The 19,603-nt window shown below is 32.9% G+C and overlaps 1 protein-coding gene across 1 annotated transcript; it reads right to left on the bottom strand.

The window, feature by feature from the left end:
• Positions 1 to 571: 571 nt before the first annotated feature.
• LOC114417575 (protein transport Sec1a-like) lies at positions 572 to 18,681 on the bottom strand. Its single transcript, XM_028382746.1, has 21 exons — positions 18,509 to 18,681; positions 17,813 to 17,868; positions 17,617 to 17,698; positions 16,749 to 16,827; positions 15,283 to 15,333; positions 15,047 to 15,143; positions 14,918 to 14,950; positions 14,275 to 14,400; positions 5,990 to 6,181; positions 5,822 to 5,905; positions 5,440 to 5,538; positions 5,065 to 5,141; positions 4,444 to 4,540; positions 4,055 to 4,180; positions 3,874 to 3,969; positions 3,185 to 3,304; positions 2,888 to 2,965; positions 2,353 to 2,555; positions 2,137 to 2,227; positions 1,639 to 1,728; positions 572 to 882 (listed from the first exon to the last, which is right to left on the bottom strand). The coding sequence occupies exons 1-21, from the start codon at positions 18,585 to 18,587 to the stop codon at positions 826 to 828; spliced, it is 2,013 nt and encodes a 670-aa protein (XP_028238547.1). The 5' UTR covers positions 18,588 to 18,681; the 3' UTR covers positions 572 to 825.
• Between the last annotated feature and the right edge of the window lie 922 nt (positions 18,682 to 19,603).

Here is a 19,603-nt window from a genome sequence, read left to right as displayed (position 1 = left end):
ACTGTAAAAACACTTGGCAATTTCAAGGAATAAAATGGTAGTTTACTATTTATAAAATTTAAAATAATTTAAATAAAAATAAGTAAACATAAAAAACACATGTGTAATACAAAATTTCATATATTACGATAGAAATATCACTTTCTCACTCTTCATCATGAAAATAAAAGATACCCAAATTTTTTTTATAACCTTTTAGAAAACATAAAAATAAATATTCTCACTTTTATATTCCCAATAATAGAAGATGTTGTGAAACAAACATCTTTAATGGTATTAGATGGGTAATCAATTCAAAATTTTTACAAATAAATAAAATTTAAACTTAATTGCACTTTTTATCCTAAATTTTTTAATTTTTGGTGAATTTTATCCTAACAATTTAATTTGGTGCATTTTACTTCTAACTTTCTAAAAACTTGGGAATTTTACTTTAAAAAAAAAGCGTTTAACTTTTAAAAAAATAAAGACTAAAATGTATTTTTCATCTTTATAAAATTAAAAGTATTGAATTTTGTTCCTGTTAAATTTTTAATGTATTTTTTTTTCTCATAAATTGAAATGTGTCAAATGAATACATATACTTCAACAGCTTACAACAGATGTCCATCGTATACACTCAAAAGAAAAAATGTCCTTGGTATATATATGAGAGTGGAGTGGTGTTTTAACAAAATTTGCATAAAACAAAATTGAAAGGGCCCACTGTGTTTATCCCTTGTCAAGAGAGTATAAACTTTCTAATGTCTAAACAATTATGGATAATTATCATTGTTACAAAAGGATATTGCCAACCTGCTGTAATTAGCAGTCTTTAGAAACAAGTTATATCCCGAGGCCATCCCGCTGTGTAACATTGCTGTCGAGCAATAACTTTAATTTCTGTACATTCACCACATCAGGAAAATGAAAATTAACATAAAATAAACAAATAAATATCAGCAGCTACTTCAATTATACACTTTCCTACTCGTTATCAATTGTATTGCAACATAGTGAGTGCGTGAATTGTGATTAATAACATTTCTAATTCATTTCTCTCGTTTTTCTCTCTAGAGGGTGTGTTCTTTCTCTCATCTACAACACTATGTAAGTGATCCACTTGATGTAGCAGTAACATGTTTATTCTTTTCATAGCATTCTTTCAAATATATTTTGATTAAAATGTGTCTATTAATAAAATATCTGTTTTAATTTCCATCCTCTATATTTCCTTTTTAAGATCCATATTTGTTTCACTTTGTTGTTTTTGCATTGAAAATATTTTAAATAGCTCCTTGTGGTTAATTAACAAGATGTTTGGTTTTCAGCCCCCAAAGTTTAAAATGGAGTCCCAATTAATACAGGATAGAAGCCTCAGACTCAAGAAAGTGATAGTATAACATGTAACTGCAGAATCACCATAATAGTTCAAAAGCTCACTTAATCATGTTAGTTGGATCAGAAATCTTTTTGGCAATATAAACTGAAATCGTTTGAGATGGATTTAATTCAACCTTCAACATCATAAAGCACCTATATGATGATCTACAAATATAATCAGGACATTGCTGAAATAAAAATATGCATGATGAGAGCCACAGAGCCCTATACTACTCATTGTGAGAAAATGTGCAAAAATGAATAAGGACTTATTACCGTAAGATATTGTGGAGGATCGTCCATGGAAGTAGTACCTAGGATTACTTCCCTTTTTAATTTTTGTGTCAACTTGTGACAAACTCGCAGCTGAAAATGACAATAGAAGTAGTATAAGATTACAATTGCAACATCCAAGATATATTTACTATTTTTTTTGGCTTAATAGTATCTTTAGTCTCCAAGTCTCACAAGTTCCAATTGTACAAATTGAATCCTTAAAGATATCACAATTGTAAAAGTTTGGTCACTCTCTCAATCTTCAGTTAAATATTTTAATAAATTTTGTTAATGTGACATTGAATGACAATTATCATGTCATTATATGTCAATAAAATTTGTTAAATATCAAATAAGAGATGTAAGGACCAAAATTACATGATTGCCAAACTTTGGCCTAATTCATGAAATTGGAACCTGAAGGACCAAAATCATAAGATTACAATACCTAGAGGACTAAAAGTGCTATTAAGTCATTTTTTTTCTATCATACTCTACCTCTGATCGAGTAGCCCCACCAATGATAAACACAAAGATTCGCTTGCCCATCCTTTTGAAATCAGTAGTCACATTCTTCAATGTGGAGTCACTATTGAAGTTAGGAAAAAATAGAAAATCAGGGTTGGAACTTGAAATTGAAACTAAAATCATTTTAAAGCACAACTTGTTTCTGGTAAAGAAACAAATTTCAGTCGATGTAATAGTTCATGTCACCTTGAATATCCATCATCTGAAGTACGAGCTCGTCCCCAGTTTGCAGTCCTCCTAGATCTCATTGAATGAGGAGCAGTGGTTGGAGCTGTCTGGGTCTGTTGTCTGATTCTAACAGAACCTCGGGCATTACTAGGACTTGGCTCATTTATACAGGAATATTCATTCTTTGGCAATTCACCCTTGATGAGATTTTCAATGAGCTCCTAATAAACACAATTCCATCTATAAATTGCATTTGGTCATATACAGTAAAACGAAGAATGTTTGAAACAAGTCCTGCTATGTTTAAGCAAACAAAAAGATTTCGTATGGAATCTCCGTAAGTTTTACTCAGATTATTTCTAACACAATCACGACATGAAAATAAAGCCGTTGCCTATAGGTAGTAGAACTTTAGTGAATGAAAAGTCCCTTGATCCTTGTTTAATTGGCAAGAATTACTTTTACATTTCTTTGGTTAAAGGAAAAGAAAAGGCTATAGAAAATTACTTAGTTGTATTCACCAAAGCAAGGCTTTCATGATCTTTAGTCGTACCTCTAACATGGGATAAAATCGAAATAATTGCCATGTTTCTTCCTCTTCAGTACGATCTTTGCGCGCTGCTTGTTTTGTCTATGCAAGAAAAACAACCCTTATTTACAGATAATTTGGTGTGAAAGAGAAGTTATCAACAAGGGCATGCAAGAGAAATATCAGCCTCAGCCTAAAATATTTAAAATCCTTAACGAAAAGGAATCCACAATTCAAATATTTTTGTTTTAATTGATTTTATACAAGGGAGTAGGTACTACATAGGTACTTTAAGTGTGAAGTGAATATATATATGTTTACCTTCTGGTTACTGAACTTGAGTGAGAAACCACCAGCAGCAGATGATTTCTTGTTTGATGATCCCGCCAGAAGTTGCATATTACTGATAACTTTCATGTCATCAGGTGATAGTTTTGCCAACTGATTAGATAAGAAAAATCATTAATAAAAACCACTTTCCTTATGCACAACTTTAACGCGTCTCTAGTACAGAATTTTATAATGCTTGCTTATGGTAAATTCTTTTCTCTTGAATTATAAAATTAATATTGAAATAGTTGGTAGATGCTGAATTCCTTGGAAAACAGATTGGAGCTGAGAAATCAAACATACTAAGTAATGTGACAGGAAGCCTATTTTGTCTTGTCTTAGAAAACTCATCCAGATTTATATAGGAGCAAAGTTATAAATAAAGTGACACAAAGTTAGCACAAAAGATCATTTAATGCAAAAAAAAAAGAAGACATGAACATAAAACAAGTGAGAGTTAGGTACAGTCTTCCAAGTTCAATTCAGTCAAATTTACCCTGACCTTCTAAACAATATGAATCTGATGAAAATATTGAGCATCTTGTATTACAAATTTTGAAGTTATGGAAAGTGGGATGGGAATACCAGGCATTTTTCAAATTATATTCATGCGAAATAAAAAAAAAAATAATTTGGAGAATACATGAAACATGCACAATTTGTTAAGAGGTGGTAATGACCTGCATTAGCTTTGAAGCTTTATCACCCTCAAACTTTTCAGGATAGACAGATGCATAAATCATCAACAAACGCAACTTATATTCAGGAGACGTGTTCTGCATGGGCACACAAATTTTAATAAACAAAGTGTTCAAAATAAAATAATATTGACTATTCAGATATGTGTTTTTAGTTCAACACCTGCTTTGTTCTTAAAAAGTTAATAACTTCCTTGGCTCCAGCATCCCCAAAAACAAGATCTTGTTCCAACTGTCCAAGCTCTCGAAGGTCCGTTTCTCTGATAATTTTGTTAATCTTTCCAGCTATCTGCTTTGAATTCATCCAGCAGATTGGTCAGAATAGAAATATATTTCTTTTGTTATGAGAATGTGACCTTATAAATTTGAAAGAGTTGTATGTAATTTGTGTCTAAACTCTAAAGCCATCATAAGTTCTCATTTCTCAAAATGTATGTCATTTAATAGTGTTCTCTTACATTATTCCATTGCCATTAATCTTAAGATGCAACCAAATACTTTTCCTAGACAAACCAAAAAGAGAAGTAATGAAAGTTAGATGGAATAAATCACCTCTACATGAAGTGAGATCTTTTCCACTTGTTCAGTGTATTGGGGCAAAGCTTGAACCATTTTTTGCAAATCTCGAGTAGATAATTCACTACCATCTCTGCAAAGAATCAAATTTATAGGTTAAAAATAAATGGCACTAGAACCACAAGTTCAACTGGATTTTAGTCAAAATAAGTGCAAATGGTGGGAGGCAACAACGTAACCTGTTAGGAGAAGGTTTGGGAGGCTATACAAATCATCCTGTTGGATATGTAATTAATCTTAGTTTAGTCCAAGTTCACATTTAATCTTAGTGAGGTTCAGGTGGGATCAGTATCCTCTCGTATTCGGGGGTAACATGTACAATATATAACTAATATAAAGGGAATTTTGATTTTCTATTTAATTTTCTCTCTTTTCCTTACAGAGTTAATTGTATACTCCGATTTTCTATTTTATTTTTGAGCGAGCATCTAAAAAGAAAAGCAATTATTTCTCAGAAAAGAAAAACTTGCCAAACAAGTCATACGTGAAATGAATAATGACAATATAGTGAAAGGTAGGACCATAATTAATTTGGAGGCATTTCACGAAATGACCATTATTTTTCATAAAAGGAAGAAGAAAGGTGGCAATGCAAACCTTCCGCTTTGCTGAATTTGTGCTGCTTTGTTCTTTGATACGAAATTGGTAAACTTTTCATGCAGTCTTTCACTAGCCTGGTATTTAAGTCGGTAAAAGACCATTGAGATTTCAGAAATATATGAATTGTTAGTTGATATTATGGTCTTTTTCGATAAACTTGTCCATAAACATTTATATGAGAAAAAAAACTCTTCCATATGCTAAAATTAGTTTATGGGTAAGTTAAAAATAATGTATTTGGTGAAAGAGTTTCTATAAGTTAGCTTATGCATAAACTAATGTTAAAAAACTTATTAATTTCTTTTTTTTTTCTTTTTCTATAAGTATGTATAAAATTATTTATCCAAACAAATTCTAGTAAATAAGACGTACATCCGCTATATGAGTGTGGCGTAGTTCAAGCCAAACAGAATCATGGTCTTGTAGAATAACCTCCTTTATCTCAGGTTGGCCCCCGACTTTGCTGGGAACCTAATAACATGATTGCTATGTTAAAATCAAAAACAGCAAAATGCAGAAAACTTGTATACGTGCGGGGCCGGGCCCTCCTGTGAGTGAGATCTACAATAGATTTTAAAAGACTTTTATATTTTAATTGAAAGAGCTGTATTTCGAGTCTTTTTACCAACATACGTGACCTTTATACTTTATAAAATTGTTAGTAAATAATTTTTTGTTTGAAGCTTTAGTAGTCTTATCCTTGGGCCGACCAGCATACATGATGAAGGGAAGGGCAAACAAGCAAAAGTCATACCTCATGCATATATTTATCTCCATCCATATTCAACAAATCATGGCACATAGCATCATAGGTCCATTCATGAATGACAGGTGCAATCTGTGGTGCAGATTCAATACAGTCATCAAAATTGAGAGCTATAAAAGGAGACATTCATATTCATAGTGAAGAGACATTTTTAACCTGATCTATGGATCTGTCAACAATGAGCATATCACAAGTTTCATTTTGTGGAAAACCGGGAATGGTAGATTTATATTTAGAAACCATGTCCCAAACAGCATTAGCAAGCTTGGTAGGAACTAATTCACGAACCGCTGCTGCTGTAGACTCGTCACTATCCTTTGCAGCACGATGCCACACACATGGCAACTCCTAAAAAGATAGAAACATTTGAATAGTCTCTTTCAGAAGTTATAGCATATACCTTAAATAGAGAAGATAAGGAATTAAAGGAAAATCAAGTATAACTTGTGTGGTAGAATTTGAGAAACATGCAATAGATCAAGATTGACACCACGTTTAAACATCTTGATCAGTGATAGTTACTACTTACTATCTTTAACACATTTAATTACTCTTATAATTACCTTTTAAATGATTTTTTTTTATCTTCATTGATTAGTCCTAATACTAATTAAGTTGAATTATTGGGTCATGTTGGACTTCGAATCTTTTTAACAACATTTGTTTCATTTTGACACAGTTGTTTCAACATTTTGGTCATATTGTTGAAATTGCTACAAATTTCTAAAATATTCTTAAATATAATATGTATGAAAATAATAGAATATCCTAGAACTATAGAATATGGTAGAACAATCTAGAACTATAAGTGTATGTATAAGATAGAAGAATCTAGAACTATCATGATACTAATCTATCATGAAAACTCTAGAAAGATCTAAAGTAATGTAGAAACATTCACCACCATTGAGAGGTTGACGACTTGAGCCTATAAATAGGCAATTGGTATGTTGTAATTGACAATCCAAGAAATCAATGACATAGCCTTCTTTCTAAAATAATTCTCTAAAACTATCAATTATCAACTATCATCTAACCAACTACCAACAGTGGTATCAGAGCCTGGTTCGGTCATACATTGGGCGTAGTTATATTACCTACCTACCATTTCAAAATCCTCCCAACTACTTCAAAAATTTCCTTTGTACTATTAACCCACTCTAATAATATTTTTTTAAGCTATGGATAACACTACTCAATTGTCAACTATTTCTGCCCCTATCTTCAATGGTGAAAATTATGATTTCTGGCGTGTTAAAATGGAAACATATTTTTCATCTCAAGATTTATGGGACATAGTAGAAGAAGGCTTCACCATTCCCGCGGATACTTCAGCTTTTAATGCATCTCAAGAAAAAGAGTTGAAGAAAAATAAACAGAAAAATTCAAAGGCGTTGTTCACCTTGTAACAAGCGGTGACTGATCTAATTTTCCCAAGAATTATGGGAGCTAAGACTGCCAAAGAAGCGTGGAACACATTGCAGGAGGAGTTTCAAGGAAGTGTTAAGGTACGTGCCGTTAAACTTCAATCTCTAAGAAGAGATTTTGAACTATTGAAGATGAAGGAGTCTGAGACAGTTAAAGATTACTATTCTAAAGTTAAAGGAATAGTTAATCAAATGAGAACTTTTGGGGAAGATATTCTTGACAAGAAAATTGTTGAGAAAATTCTAATTATTATGCCCCAAAAGTTTGACCCAATCGTGACAACGATTGAGGAAACCAAAGATCTGTCCACTCTATCAGAGACAGAACTTGTGGGCTCTCTTCAAGCATATGAGCAAAGACTATATAGGCATAAAGAAGATACAATTGAAAATGCCTTCCAGTTAAAGTTTAAATTTCAGCCCCAAAACAAAGAAAATGGAGGAAAGAAAAATTATGGAGAAACTTCCAAAAGAATAGAAGGTTCGAGGAATTTTCTTAAGAACAACATAGATAAAAATCCTCCATGCAATATATGCAAAAGGCAAGGCCACGCAGAGCAAAATTGTTGGTTCCGTAATATGCCACAATGCAACCATTGCAAGAAGTTCGGGCACGTAGAGAAAAATTGTCACAACAAAAATAGGCATCAAGCTAATATCGTAGAGGAGCATGATCAATAACAATGTATGTTCTACGCCACTCAAGACTCAATAAAAGAAAAGGGAGGAAGCTGGTACTTGGATAGTGGATGTAGCAATCACATGGCCAAGGATGAGACTATTTTCAAAAGTATTGATGAGTCTGCCAAAGTCAAAGTTCGACTGGGAAATGAAAGTGTAGTTGAATCAAAAGGCAAAGGCACTGTCATGGTGGAGACATATAAAGGTATGCGACTCATCCATGATGTCTTACTAGTTCCCAGCCTAAAAGAAAATCTTCTAAGCATTGGCCAAATGATGGAGAGAGGCTACACACTTCACTTTGAAGGAGGTGTATGAAAAATCTTAGACAACAAAGATAAAAGGTCTGAGATAGCCCAAGTAAAGATGAATAAGAGCAATAGAAGCTTCCCTCTAAATTTAAAATATGCAACAAACATTGCCATGAAGGTACAAGTTGATGATTCATGGCTATGGCATCGAAGATTTGGCCACTTCAACTCACATGCCTTGAAGTTGTTACATGAGAAGAACATGATGAGAGATCTTCCAAGCATAAAGGAGAACAATGAAGTGTGTGAAGGATGTCTTCTTGGTAAGCAACAACGATTTCCTTTCTCAACAAACGGAGCATGGAGAGCGAAAGATCTATTGGAGCTGATACATACGGACGTTTGTGGACCAATGAGGACGCCATCACATGGGAACAACAGGTACTTCATACTCTTCATTGATGACCTCTCTAGAATGACATGGGCATATTTTCTAAAAGAGAAATCAGAAGTCTTTGGAGTATTCAAAAAGTTCAAGGCCCTTGCTGAAAATCAAAGTGGAAAACGGATAAAAGTACTAAGAAGTGATCGCGGCAAAAAGTACACCTCTCGCGAGTTTGAAAGATTTTGTGAGGATGAAGGCATTGAGAGACAACTTACAGTCGCATATTCTCCTCAACAAAATGGAGTGTCCGAGAGAAAGAATCGCACAGTTATGGAGATGGCTAGATCGATGCTCAAGGAGAAGGGACTACCTAACACATTCTGGGCTGAAGCAGTCTACACTGCTGTTTACATACTCAACAGATGTCCAACTAAGTCTGTAAAAGGCAAGACTCCGATTGAAGCTTGGAACAGGAAGAAGCCATCAGCAAAGCACCTAAGGGCTTTGGATCTATATGCTACATTCATATTCTAGACATGAAGAGGCACAAGCTTGAAGACAAGACTATACGAGGTATCTTCCTTGGGTATAGCAATATCTCTAAGGGCTACCGTGTCTACAACTTGCAAACTAAGAAACTCGTCATCAGTCGAGATGTTGAAGTTGATGAATATGCTTCTTGGAATTGGGATGAAGAAAAAGTGGAGAAGAACGTTCTTATACCTGCTCAACTACCTCAAGAAGAAGATGAGGAAGAAGACCCAGGTGAACCACCTTCACCTCCACCACAACAACAAGATCAAGAACTATCATCACCAGAGTCTACTCCAAGACGAGTAAGATCTTTGGTGGACATATATGAAACCTGTAACTTGGCCATACTTGAACCTAGAAGCTTTGAAGAAGCGTCAAAGCAGGAAGTATGGGTCAAGGCAATGGAAGAAGAGATACAGATGATCGAGAAAAGCAACACATGGGAGTTAGTAAATCATCCCCATGGAAAAGATATCATTGGGGTTAAGTGGGTCTATAAGACAAAGCTCAATCCTGATGACACCATACAGAAACACAAGGCGAGGCTAGTAGCTAAGGGTTACTCACAGCAACCCGAAATTGACTACAATGAGACATTTGCACCAGTAGCTCGTCTTGATACCATAAGAGCTCTAATAGCTCTTGCGTCACAAAAAGGATGGAGTATCCATCAACTAGATGTCAAATCCGCCTTCCTTAACGGCGTACTTGAAGAAGAGATCTATGTGGAGCAGCCACAAGGATTCGTGTCTGAAGGCAAAGAAAACAAAGTGTTAAGACTAAGAAAAACACTCTACGGTTTGAAGCAAGCACCTTGAGCATGATATAGCAGAATCGATCAGTATTTCATGGATCGAGGATTCAGGAGGAGCAAGAGTGATCCTACACTTTACATCAAGTCTCAAGGTCAGTACACTCTCTTACTCTCTCTATATGTAGATGATCTTATCTACATGGGAAACAATACTAAGATGATGATGGAGTTTAAAGAAGACATGATAAAGACCTTTGAGATGACTGACCTTGGTTTGATGAGTTACTTCCTCGGCATAGAGGTAAGTCAGAGAAATGAAGGGATATTCATCTCGCAAAAGAAATACACAAAAGACTTACTTAAGAAATTCAAGATGTATGGTTGCAAACCTGTTGCTACTCCACTCATAACAAATGAGAAACTACAGAAGAATGATGGAGCACCAGAAGCTGATGCATCCAAATACCGAAGTCTAATTGGAAGCCTCCTATATTTGACAGCTACACGGCCTGACATAATGTATGCTACAAGTCTTCTATCAAGATTCATGCAAAGCCCAAGTCAAATACACTTTGGAGCAGGAAAAAGAATTTTGAGGTATCTACAAGGAACAAAAGAGTTCGGTATATGGTATACTACCGAAACCAACTCAGAATTACTTGGCTACACCGACAGTGATTGGGCAGGTTCAGCAGATGACATGAAGAGTACCTCTGGCTATGCTTTCTCACTAGGATCGGGAATGTTCTCTTGGGCGTCGAAGAAGCAAGCTACAGTAGCACAATCAACAGCAGAAGCAGAGTACGTGGCAGCTGCTGAAGCAGCGAGTCAAGCTATATGGCTTCGTAGGATACTTGAAGACATGGGAGAAAAACAAGATAAGCCTACTAAAATCAACTGCGACAACAAATCAGCAATTGCAAAGGCGAAGAATCCAGTTCATCACAACAGAACAAAACACATAGCAATCAAGTATCACTTTATCAGAGAAGCTGAAGCAACTAAAGAGATCAAACTCGACTACTGTAGAACAGAAGATCAAATTGCAGACATATTCACGAAGGCTTTGTCGAGACCAAGATTTGAAGAATTACGAGCTATACTCGGAGTCACAGAAATTTGCATCAAGGAGGAGTGTTGAAATTGCTACAAATTTCTAGAATATTCTTAAATATAATATGTATGAAAATAGTAGAATATCCTAGAACTATAGAATATGGTAGAACAATCTAGAACTATAAGTGTATGTATAAGATAGAAGAATCTAGAACTATCATGATACTAATCTATCATGAAAACTCTAGAAAGATCTAAAGTAATGTAGAAACATTCACCACCATTGAGAAGTTGGTGACTTGAGCCTATAAATAGACAATTGGTATGTTGTAATTGACAATCCAAGAAATCAATGACATAGCCTTCTTTCTAAAACAATTCTCTAAAACTATCAACTATCAACTATCATCTAACCAACTACCAACACATAAATTGAGCTATGGATTTCTAATTTTAATGTTCTTTATATGCCAGGAAAATTAAGAGAGAAATCTAAAAATCTTGTGAAATGCATCCAGAATCTATTCAGACATTTCAATGGTAGAATTTGGCCTTGAACTTCGACTTGATGAGGTTCTTTATATGAGTGACACTGCCTTAGTGTTTGACGCACAACTCACTCAAATTAAGAAATAAGGCAAATGAGGTGTCTTTAAAAAACCAATTTCGTGGGATAGAAGTTGGGCTAGAGTTAGAGTATGCACTAGCAAAGAATTGAATATTATATATAGGAAAACCAGAGTGCAAAAACTTGAATCATGTTTAGTTTTGACCTTTTAGGTTTAAGGATTTCTCCCTTCTCTTCTGTATTTTCTGCATTTTTCTAGAAACTTAGATTTTGGTTTCTATGGAAAGCTAAACTCCTAGTCAATCTAAGGTATTCAATAATTATGAATTTAGTTTTGAGTTTATATGGTTAATGTTTGTTTTAAATATTACTTTCTATTTTTTTCTCTTTCTCCAATTATGAGTTACTTTTGCAAACACAATTTTGTTTACCTAGATCTGATACGATTTGAACTTTAATCTCATAATTGAAGTGGTGGCAAATATCAGGATTGATTAATTTGAAATCTACTTGATGCTAGTTTAATAGATTTGGTAACCTAGGTTAACTGAATTAAGTTTAAATCAAGATTGATCTAAACACAAGATTGTGATTGTCATATTTGTGTTGTCTCTTGCTAATTAATTAAATAATAGGTGATCTAGTTCATAATTAAATATATTTTTAGTTCCTACAAACAATTAAGAGTTAAATATTCATTTTTAGTCCCTTAAAAATAAATCGCTCAATTTTAGTATTTCATTTATAAAAACGTTTCATATGTGGTCCTCATTTTTATAAACAAGGGATCAAAAGTAGACAAGGATTGTGTTTGAGTTGAAACTTCAATGGAGATTCTTGTACGGTAAAAATAATTTCTTGTCAATGACACAAAACGATGACAAGGCAAAATGGAAGTGGCTAATGATGGGGCCATTTTTTCCTAGGAAAGTTTGTGTTCCTAAGAATGAGGGTTTAATTGGTCAAATCTTAAGAGAAACCCATAAAAATGTGTAGAATTTCAAGTCAAAAGATAAGGTGCATGTACATTGAGAATTGAATTTTTATCACTAAGGTTTAAGTGGCTTAAATGCAAAGTGAAAGATTTATTTTATTAGATGAATCTTAGTTAAATGGATGCATTGAAAGTTGTTTTTGTTTCAACTTTCAAGAGAGCTTATTTATTATAGTTGGTGTCAATCTTCACTATAAATAGAGAAGATAATTAGTGGAGAAACACAACACATAGAGAGAGTGTGTGAGAAGAGAGATTGTGAAACAAAGTCACTTTGTTGAGAGAAAAGTGTCTTTGTGTGAGAGTGTTATCATTTCTTGTAACCATTGAGTGGGGTACTCGGGTTTGTAGAGTGATACACTATTTGGGGTGAGTTACAATCTTGTAATCATTTTTGTGATAGTGAAATACTTTTTGAGACGGTTTTGTGGATGTATGCAAGAGGTACCGCAACATGTTAAATTCTTGTGTTTGTTATTATTTTTCTACGGTGTAATCTTTGTTGTGTTCTCACAATCCTTTATGAATGTAAGTAACTTTGTTTGTGGGAGCGTTGATTTTCAAATAGTGGTATCAAAGCGTTGATTTCCTAGCAGAATGGATTCTCAGCACATATTTAAGCTACCATTATATACCTAGACCTTAATTAGAGAATGTTTTGGTGGTTAGACATGAAAAGGAAATGGTAGAGTTTGTGTCTAGATGCCTAACTTGTCAACAAATTAATATAGAGCACCAAAAGAGACTCTTTATGGCTGTAAGTATAGGACTCTTTATGAGACCCTAAGAGTTTTCCTACATGTACCCTACGAGACTCATTATGGCTGTAAATGTAGGACTCCCTTATGTGGATTTGAGGTTGGGAAAGGAACCTTTTGGGACTAGTCTAGGAAATCATTGAAAAGATCAAAATGATTAGGAATGAGTTGCAAGTTGCTAAAAATAGACAAAAAGGGTTATTCAAATAAGAAACCATAGACAACCTCTAGAGTTTGATAAAAGTAAGCATGTATTTCTAAGGGCCATCAAGACAAAGAAGCTAAATCTTTGTTTCATCAATCCATTCCAAATCCTCAAGAGAGTCAGGCCTGTTGCCTATCAAATTGCCTTACCTCCCTCATTGTATAACCTTCACAATGTGTTCCATGTATTTCAATTCAGAAAGTATGTATGGAATTCTTCACGTCATAGAACTATCACACGAGCTTCAATTTCTTAGGTTGATGTTTTAGACAATTGAATTTCTATTATATATATTCATTGCATTTTGATTTGTCATGATGAAAACCCCTTCCTAACTCTCCTGGGAAAGAGTAACTCAATTTAATCAATAGAAGAATGACCTATATTGTACTTTACAAGTAAGTAGCAATCTAGTTTTATTTTGACTTAAGTTTGATACCCATGCAAACAACCATATCATGCTTGAACAAAAATAATGGGGAAAAGTAACAGTTGTCACAAATAGGGAACTGATTGGATCCCTAGGAATCATAATGTAGTAATTATTTGGTTGAGTGAGTTCTGCTCAAAAAGTTAGTTAGACTTGCACCAAAATATGCACACACCAAAAGTGAATGAAAATTAGAAAGGGTATATTATATAAAAAAATGTAAAAAGAAAACAAGGGAGAAAAGAAGAAAAGGGGATAACTTAATAAGTACATGCAACTCTCTCGTTACAGTGAGTCAAGAGTAGTTCATTAAAATCTTAACCTGGATTAATTACAAATATAGAGTATGAGGTGTGTAGGGTTTTTTTGGGTAAATATATGAGGTGTATAGGTAATACCTTCAATGAAGCAAAAACTGTAGCTATTCGAATAGACATAGTATTCAAGCTGGTGTTAAATCTGCGAGTATTCTCAACATTGCCATAAAGTTCTTCCATTGCTGTTTCTTGATCAGTGATAAAACCCTGCATCATATACATCTCATAAGAAAAATCTATTTTTCCCCTTGTTTTGAACATCATTTAAAAAGGTCAAGGCGATTCTTCTCTTGACAATAAATACAATAACGTAATAGTGTTGCATACTTGAAGAGCAACAGTAACATACAATATTACTATATTGGCCAAATTTCCATGGATTTGCATTTTTTATTTAGGTATTTATACATTGCTCATGTCATTGCAATCCCAAATTCCATGAGAAGACTGCAAAATTTAGATTTGGCAAGTTCTAAAAAAATAAATAAAACATTGGGATCATATGACAAAATCATGCATATAGGAGTTCCTGTTAGAAATCAGTAAATTCATCCAGGTAGTTTATTCTTACACCTAAGCCAGTCCCATGAACAATAGTATAAGAAGGATTTATGATACACCAAGATTGTGAAAAAGTATTTAGTAGGTCAATGGACTAAACTATTTCATTCCAAGTATGCATAAAAGTAAATATTCCAAAGAAATTGCAAAGTTCAATAACTACCTGGCTATCAATTGGAAAATATTCCAAATTCATCTGCAAAACAGAACCAAAAGTAATTTCAATAAAAACAATTTGATGTTGACCACTTGCTGATAACAACTAGATAGAAAGGGACAACAAAATCTTGACCTCTCTCAGTGCACCTATGCGGGGTAAGACACTTGTATCACACTTGATGTGGTTTACAAGTTCCTTTGGGATTGGTGAACTGAAAAATACATAGGCTCTGAAATTGCATAGGAAGAAAAGAAACACAGCCCCCGTCCCATATAAAAAGGGAAAAAAATGTTAAGTTTTGTCCTGAGTTAAGCTTAAAAAAGTTGAAACAATATTAAACTTGGGAAAAATTAGAATGCTTCCCATACTTCTTATACAGGGGCTCCCTTCCAGACATATCAGACAGGAACATGACCACACTGCATGCTAGCAAAAGATATGTTTAATATGGATAAATTGTGCAAGTGAAAATAAAAGGAACAACTGAGAAAAGAAGACAATTTAAAATGATGCATGGAAGAGAAGACAATTGTGTTAAAATGGGAATAAAATTAGAAAAAAAGGGATTAGAGAAATAATGAACACTAAGAATTTAATACAAATAAAACACAAAAACTTGTGGCCTTATACTGCTGATAGATTTAAGATGGAAAAGGGATATTGATGAATGATATAGATAACAAAAGGTGTATTTTTCTTGATTTAAATTGTAACAGTTGTATATTTAATGGGGACAATTTTATATATCAAGTTGTCTGTGCTTTTCAAGTTTCAATTATTTAAATTAATCCTCACAGATAATGGAAAGATCCATTTTGATAGAAACCAATTTTTTACTGTCTATTCTTATTATTATTTTTTGGAGTAGGCATCAAAGCTCAAAGGTTGTTTAGATTTAAGTCTCACTCAAGTATGTTTTCCTTACTTTTACCATAATGTAGTTGTACATAAATGGATAATTGTATTATTCAAGGCAAGGAACATGGAGAGACATGCTGCAATACCTGGATTTTTTTAAAATGAAACTATCTTTTCTGTCTGACATCTTGCATTATTTAAGTCCCATTTACTCATGGTAATGGCTATCCTTCTGTTAAATCTTTTTTGTACCTCTATGAATACATTGTACACTCCAAATATTTGTATGTGTGTGTGCATGATTACTTTATAATCCATAAAAGATTTAGAGCCTACACCAAAACTTTAGGAAACTTTCTATGATCTGTGTAGACACACAAGAATGTTTTGAATAATATAAAATCCTTGTGCAACCTGAGAATCTTTCTGTGGTAATGGTTCACAAAACATAGGCAAGGCTCCTACAAGCTAAGAAAAGGAATAAGCTATTAGGTCTCCTAGTTGTTTCTTTTAAGTTTTCTATAACATACTCTATCTTTGTCTCTTTCCCCACCCATTATTGCACAAACCTTTGTCATTGAATTAAAGGAAAAAACCTATTAACTACCCTCAATTGATAATATCACTAAGATTTTTTTTATACAGCTTGAAGCCTCTTCTTCTGTGATAAATAAATAGGCTGTATCAAATAGTTAAACTAGGTTACAAAAAACATATATATCTGATATATTGAAATTGAAATCGGCAAGCGTTGAAGTTGCAAAGTGAATGCTAGCAAAATTTTGTGCCTATGTTTTAAATAATTAACAAGAAGGAAGTTAATAAAAATGCTAAAATCTATGTAAATCTAATTAATATTGTGTTGTAATGAAAGAGTTGTCCTTGAATAATAAAACAGTTATTTAATTTTTACATGATTTTTTATATATATTGCTGACGTAAAATATGGAAATTTCTAATTAAGAGATGAAGTTACTTCTCTTTAGAAGGCTGCATGAAATAAACAGCATCCAAAGATGGTAATGGTTGCCTTCTCCGGAATAGGTCTTCCACCACTGCAATGAAATGTTCAACAAATTATACTATATCAATATTTTAACAGAGTAACCACAGAACAGATGATGTGGTAAAATGGTTCGGTATATATAAAGGAAAAACATAAGATACAATGAACATAAGAAAGCATCTAATTTAGTGTACAATATTCAGATCGAAATGAGCTTGACAAATGTACATTGCCAATTGGAGTGGAGAGGACTACATGCTGGAGAAAGACAAAGACTAATTGATATCAGGTGCAACATGATAATATGGCTTATTGAATGAGAAATATTGTGGCAAATGATTTAAATTTTTGGACAAGTTCTTTATATTTCTTATATTAAATTCTTTAATCAAATGATGACACCTGGATATTGTTTTTAATAGTATTAATCAACCTCTATCAAATATGTGTTGCAAGGTTTTTTAAAAAAAAAATCCATTTGTCATCATTCAGTTAGAGAACTCGTTGGCGAGAAGGATATAAAAAACATGATGTAACTTTTGTACTTAACTCCTTATTTTTCTCCAATAACTTAAAATAGCACACATGCTGAGAAACACTCCCAATCTTATTGTCTGGTTTTTTTATAAATCTTGGAAGAAAAGAGTAGCATTTGACACCAATAATCACTTCTTAACTGTTAGACCATTGTATGATAATGATAAGTGCTTCTCAGAGACATCCACCATCCACTCCTTTACATTTTGTGCCATCAGTCATAGATAGTAAATGGTTTCTTTAAGAAGAAATGCAGAAAAAGAGAAATTCAAAAAGTGATTTTATTTTGTAGGGTTCTCACAGGAAATTTCTTGGTCTGTAATATCTGCCATTTTACATGAATGTGACATAACTTTCACCGTGACTTTATCCATTATTAGCACCTGAGAAAGTAAGGAAAAACTGTCCAACATCAAATGTCAACTTGAATTAACTGAAGATGAGATGTGAAGATATAAACATGGTAAAAATATTCATATTAAAGTCTCAAGACACACCTTCCATGCTTTCGAATCAGGTGACTTTGCCGATTTAAGCATTTCATATAATAAACCTATTAGCATCAAATCATGAAAATGATTAGCAACAAAGTCATGAAATGAAGCAATTACATGCTCAATGCTTAATTAAATTTAGTCTTCTATTTGATTTAAATATTAAAAAGAAAATATCAGAGTTAAGAAATTCATATTTCTTTTCACACAATTTTCTATAAGAGAAACCTGTGGATTCCTTTTGTAGATGATTGGACTCATCAAAGTTAAATAAAAATAAAACAAAATTAATTTTATAAAATTGATTTTGAAGTAATGTAATTAATGTTTGGATAATTTAATATAATTTTTTTTTACTAACACAATTCAGAATGGAATCTGGAATCAAAATCAATACATTGGCGTGGAAAATATTTATTTACTCAAAGTCACGTTAGTTGGCATTTCACCATGGTTCTAGATAATTCAATGCGAAACCAAACACGCGCATCTTCATTTTAGTTTCAAAATGACAGACTCTGTGATTTAATTTCCAAACCAAATGAAATGCAGATTCAGAGATGCTTCGACGCCGAGCTCTATTCAGACAGAGAGAAATTGAAGCTTCAAAACCAAGTTTCTAATTCTAAACCAGCATTCGTCGAGAAACGAAAGAAAAGGAAAAGAGAAATGCAAAGCTGAATATGAAACGGATCTTACGATCGCGACTGATATGGCGGAAAGGCCTGTACTCCGTTGCACCGGTGGACGACGTTTCGGAATCGGATAAAGATGACATTGTTGCATATGCAGTTGCAGCAGCAAGTGCTCCTCGTGATTGGAGTTCTGAACGCAGATTTGGGAATGGAAAACGTTTGAGATAGAGAGAGAGAGAGAGACGTTGGAGTCGTTGAATGAGGCTTAGAAAGTCCTTATTATATGTATATATGAGAGGGAACGTAGGACGTGGGGTTCGGTTACGGTTTGCGCTCTCCAATTTCGCGCGATGTAAAAAACAATGCGCCTGAGAAAGTCGTTATACACTGTAAGTAACATACTCGATCATATTTTAGAAGTATTATTTGCTAATTCAAGTAAAGTTAAATTTTAGTTTTATTAATTGTTATAGGATTTTTGTATAATTTATTAGTGTTTTGTAAGTTAATCTCCTTTTTCTTTTACCATTGTATGTGTATGTGCACATGAATCTTATTTATAGAAAAACTATAATTAAAATTTAAATAAGGAATAATAAAATAAAATATTTGAAATTAAATAATTGATAATAAGAATTACAAGTATTTTCTAAAAGTATAAAACACACAAGTTAAACATTAAATTATTATTAGGGATTACTATCTTTTATTCCTTTTAGCCACGGTTTAAAACTGCTAATTGTAATCACTAATGACAAAATTGTACAAAAAGAGCTACACTGAACCCTTTTAAAAATAATGAGACCTTATTTAAGTTTTAATTAATAATGGAACGAAATTAAACAAAATAAAAAAACAATAGAACTAAAAATGTAACTAACCTTATTATGTATTTATAAAATATTTAATTTTAATTATTATTCATGAAACATATTTTAATAACTAAATTTAAAGATAAAGTATACAAATATATATATATATATATATATATATATATATATATATATATATATATATATATAATTTATTTCTTAATTTTTATTGAATAAAATATTATGAATAACTATGTTAAATATATTCAGTGGCTTTAATTTGGTTAGACATATCAATTCAATATTTTATATAGACAAAATATTGTATACCTCGTTTATATAAATTC

Source organism: Glycine soja, chromosome 1 (assembly GCF_004193775.1).
Source record: "Glycine soja cultivar W05 chromosome 1, ASM419377v2, whole genome shotgun sequence".
Lineage (NCBI taxonomy): Eukaryota > Viridiplantae > Streptophyta > Magnoliopsida > Fabales > Fabaceae > Glycine > Glycine soja.
The sequence above is the reverse complement of the archived record's forward strand: the minus strand, read 5'-3'. Positions and strand labels throughout refer to the sequence as shown.

Excerpts from the sequence above, each read along its gene's own strand:
- LOC114417575 (XM_028382746.1), bottom strand. The coding sequence starts at position 18,587 with ATGTCATCTTTATCCGATTCCGAAACGTCGTCCACCGGTGCAACGGAG. Across the intron at positions 5,539-5,821 it reads GAGATAAATATATGCATGAG|GTTCCCAGCAAAGTCGGGGG; the intron begins GTATGACTTTTG and ends TCATGTTATTAG. Across the intron at positions 3,970-4,054 it reads ACTTTTTAAGAACAAAGCAG|AACACGTCTCCTGAATATAA; the intron begins GTGTTGAACTAA and ends GTGCCCATGCAG.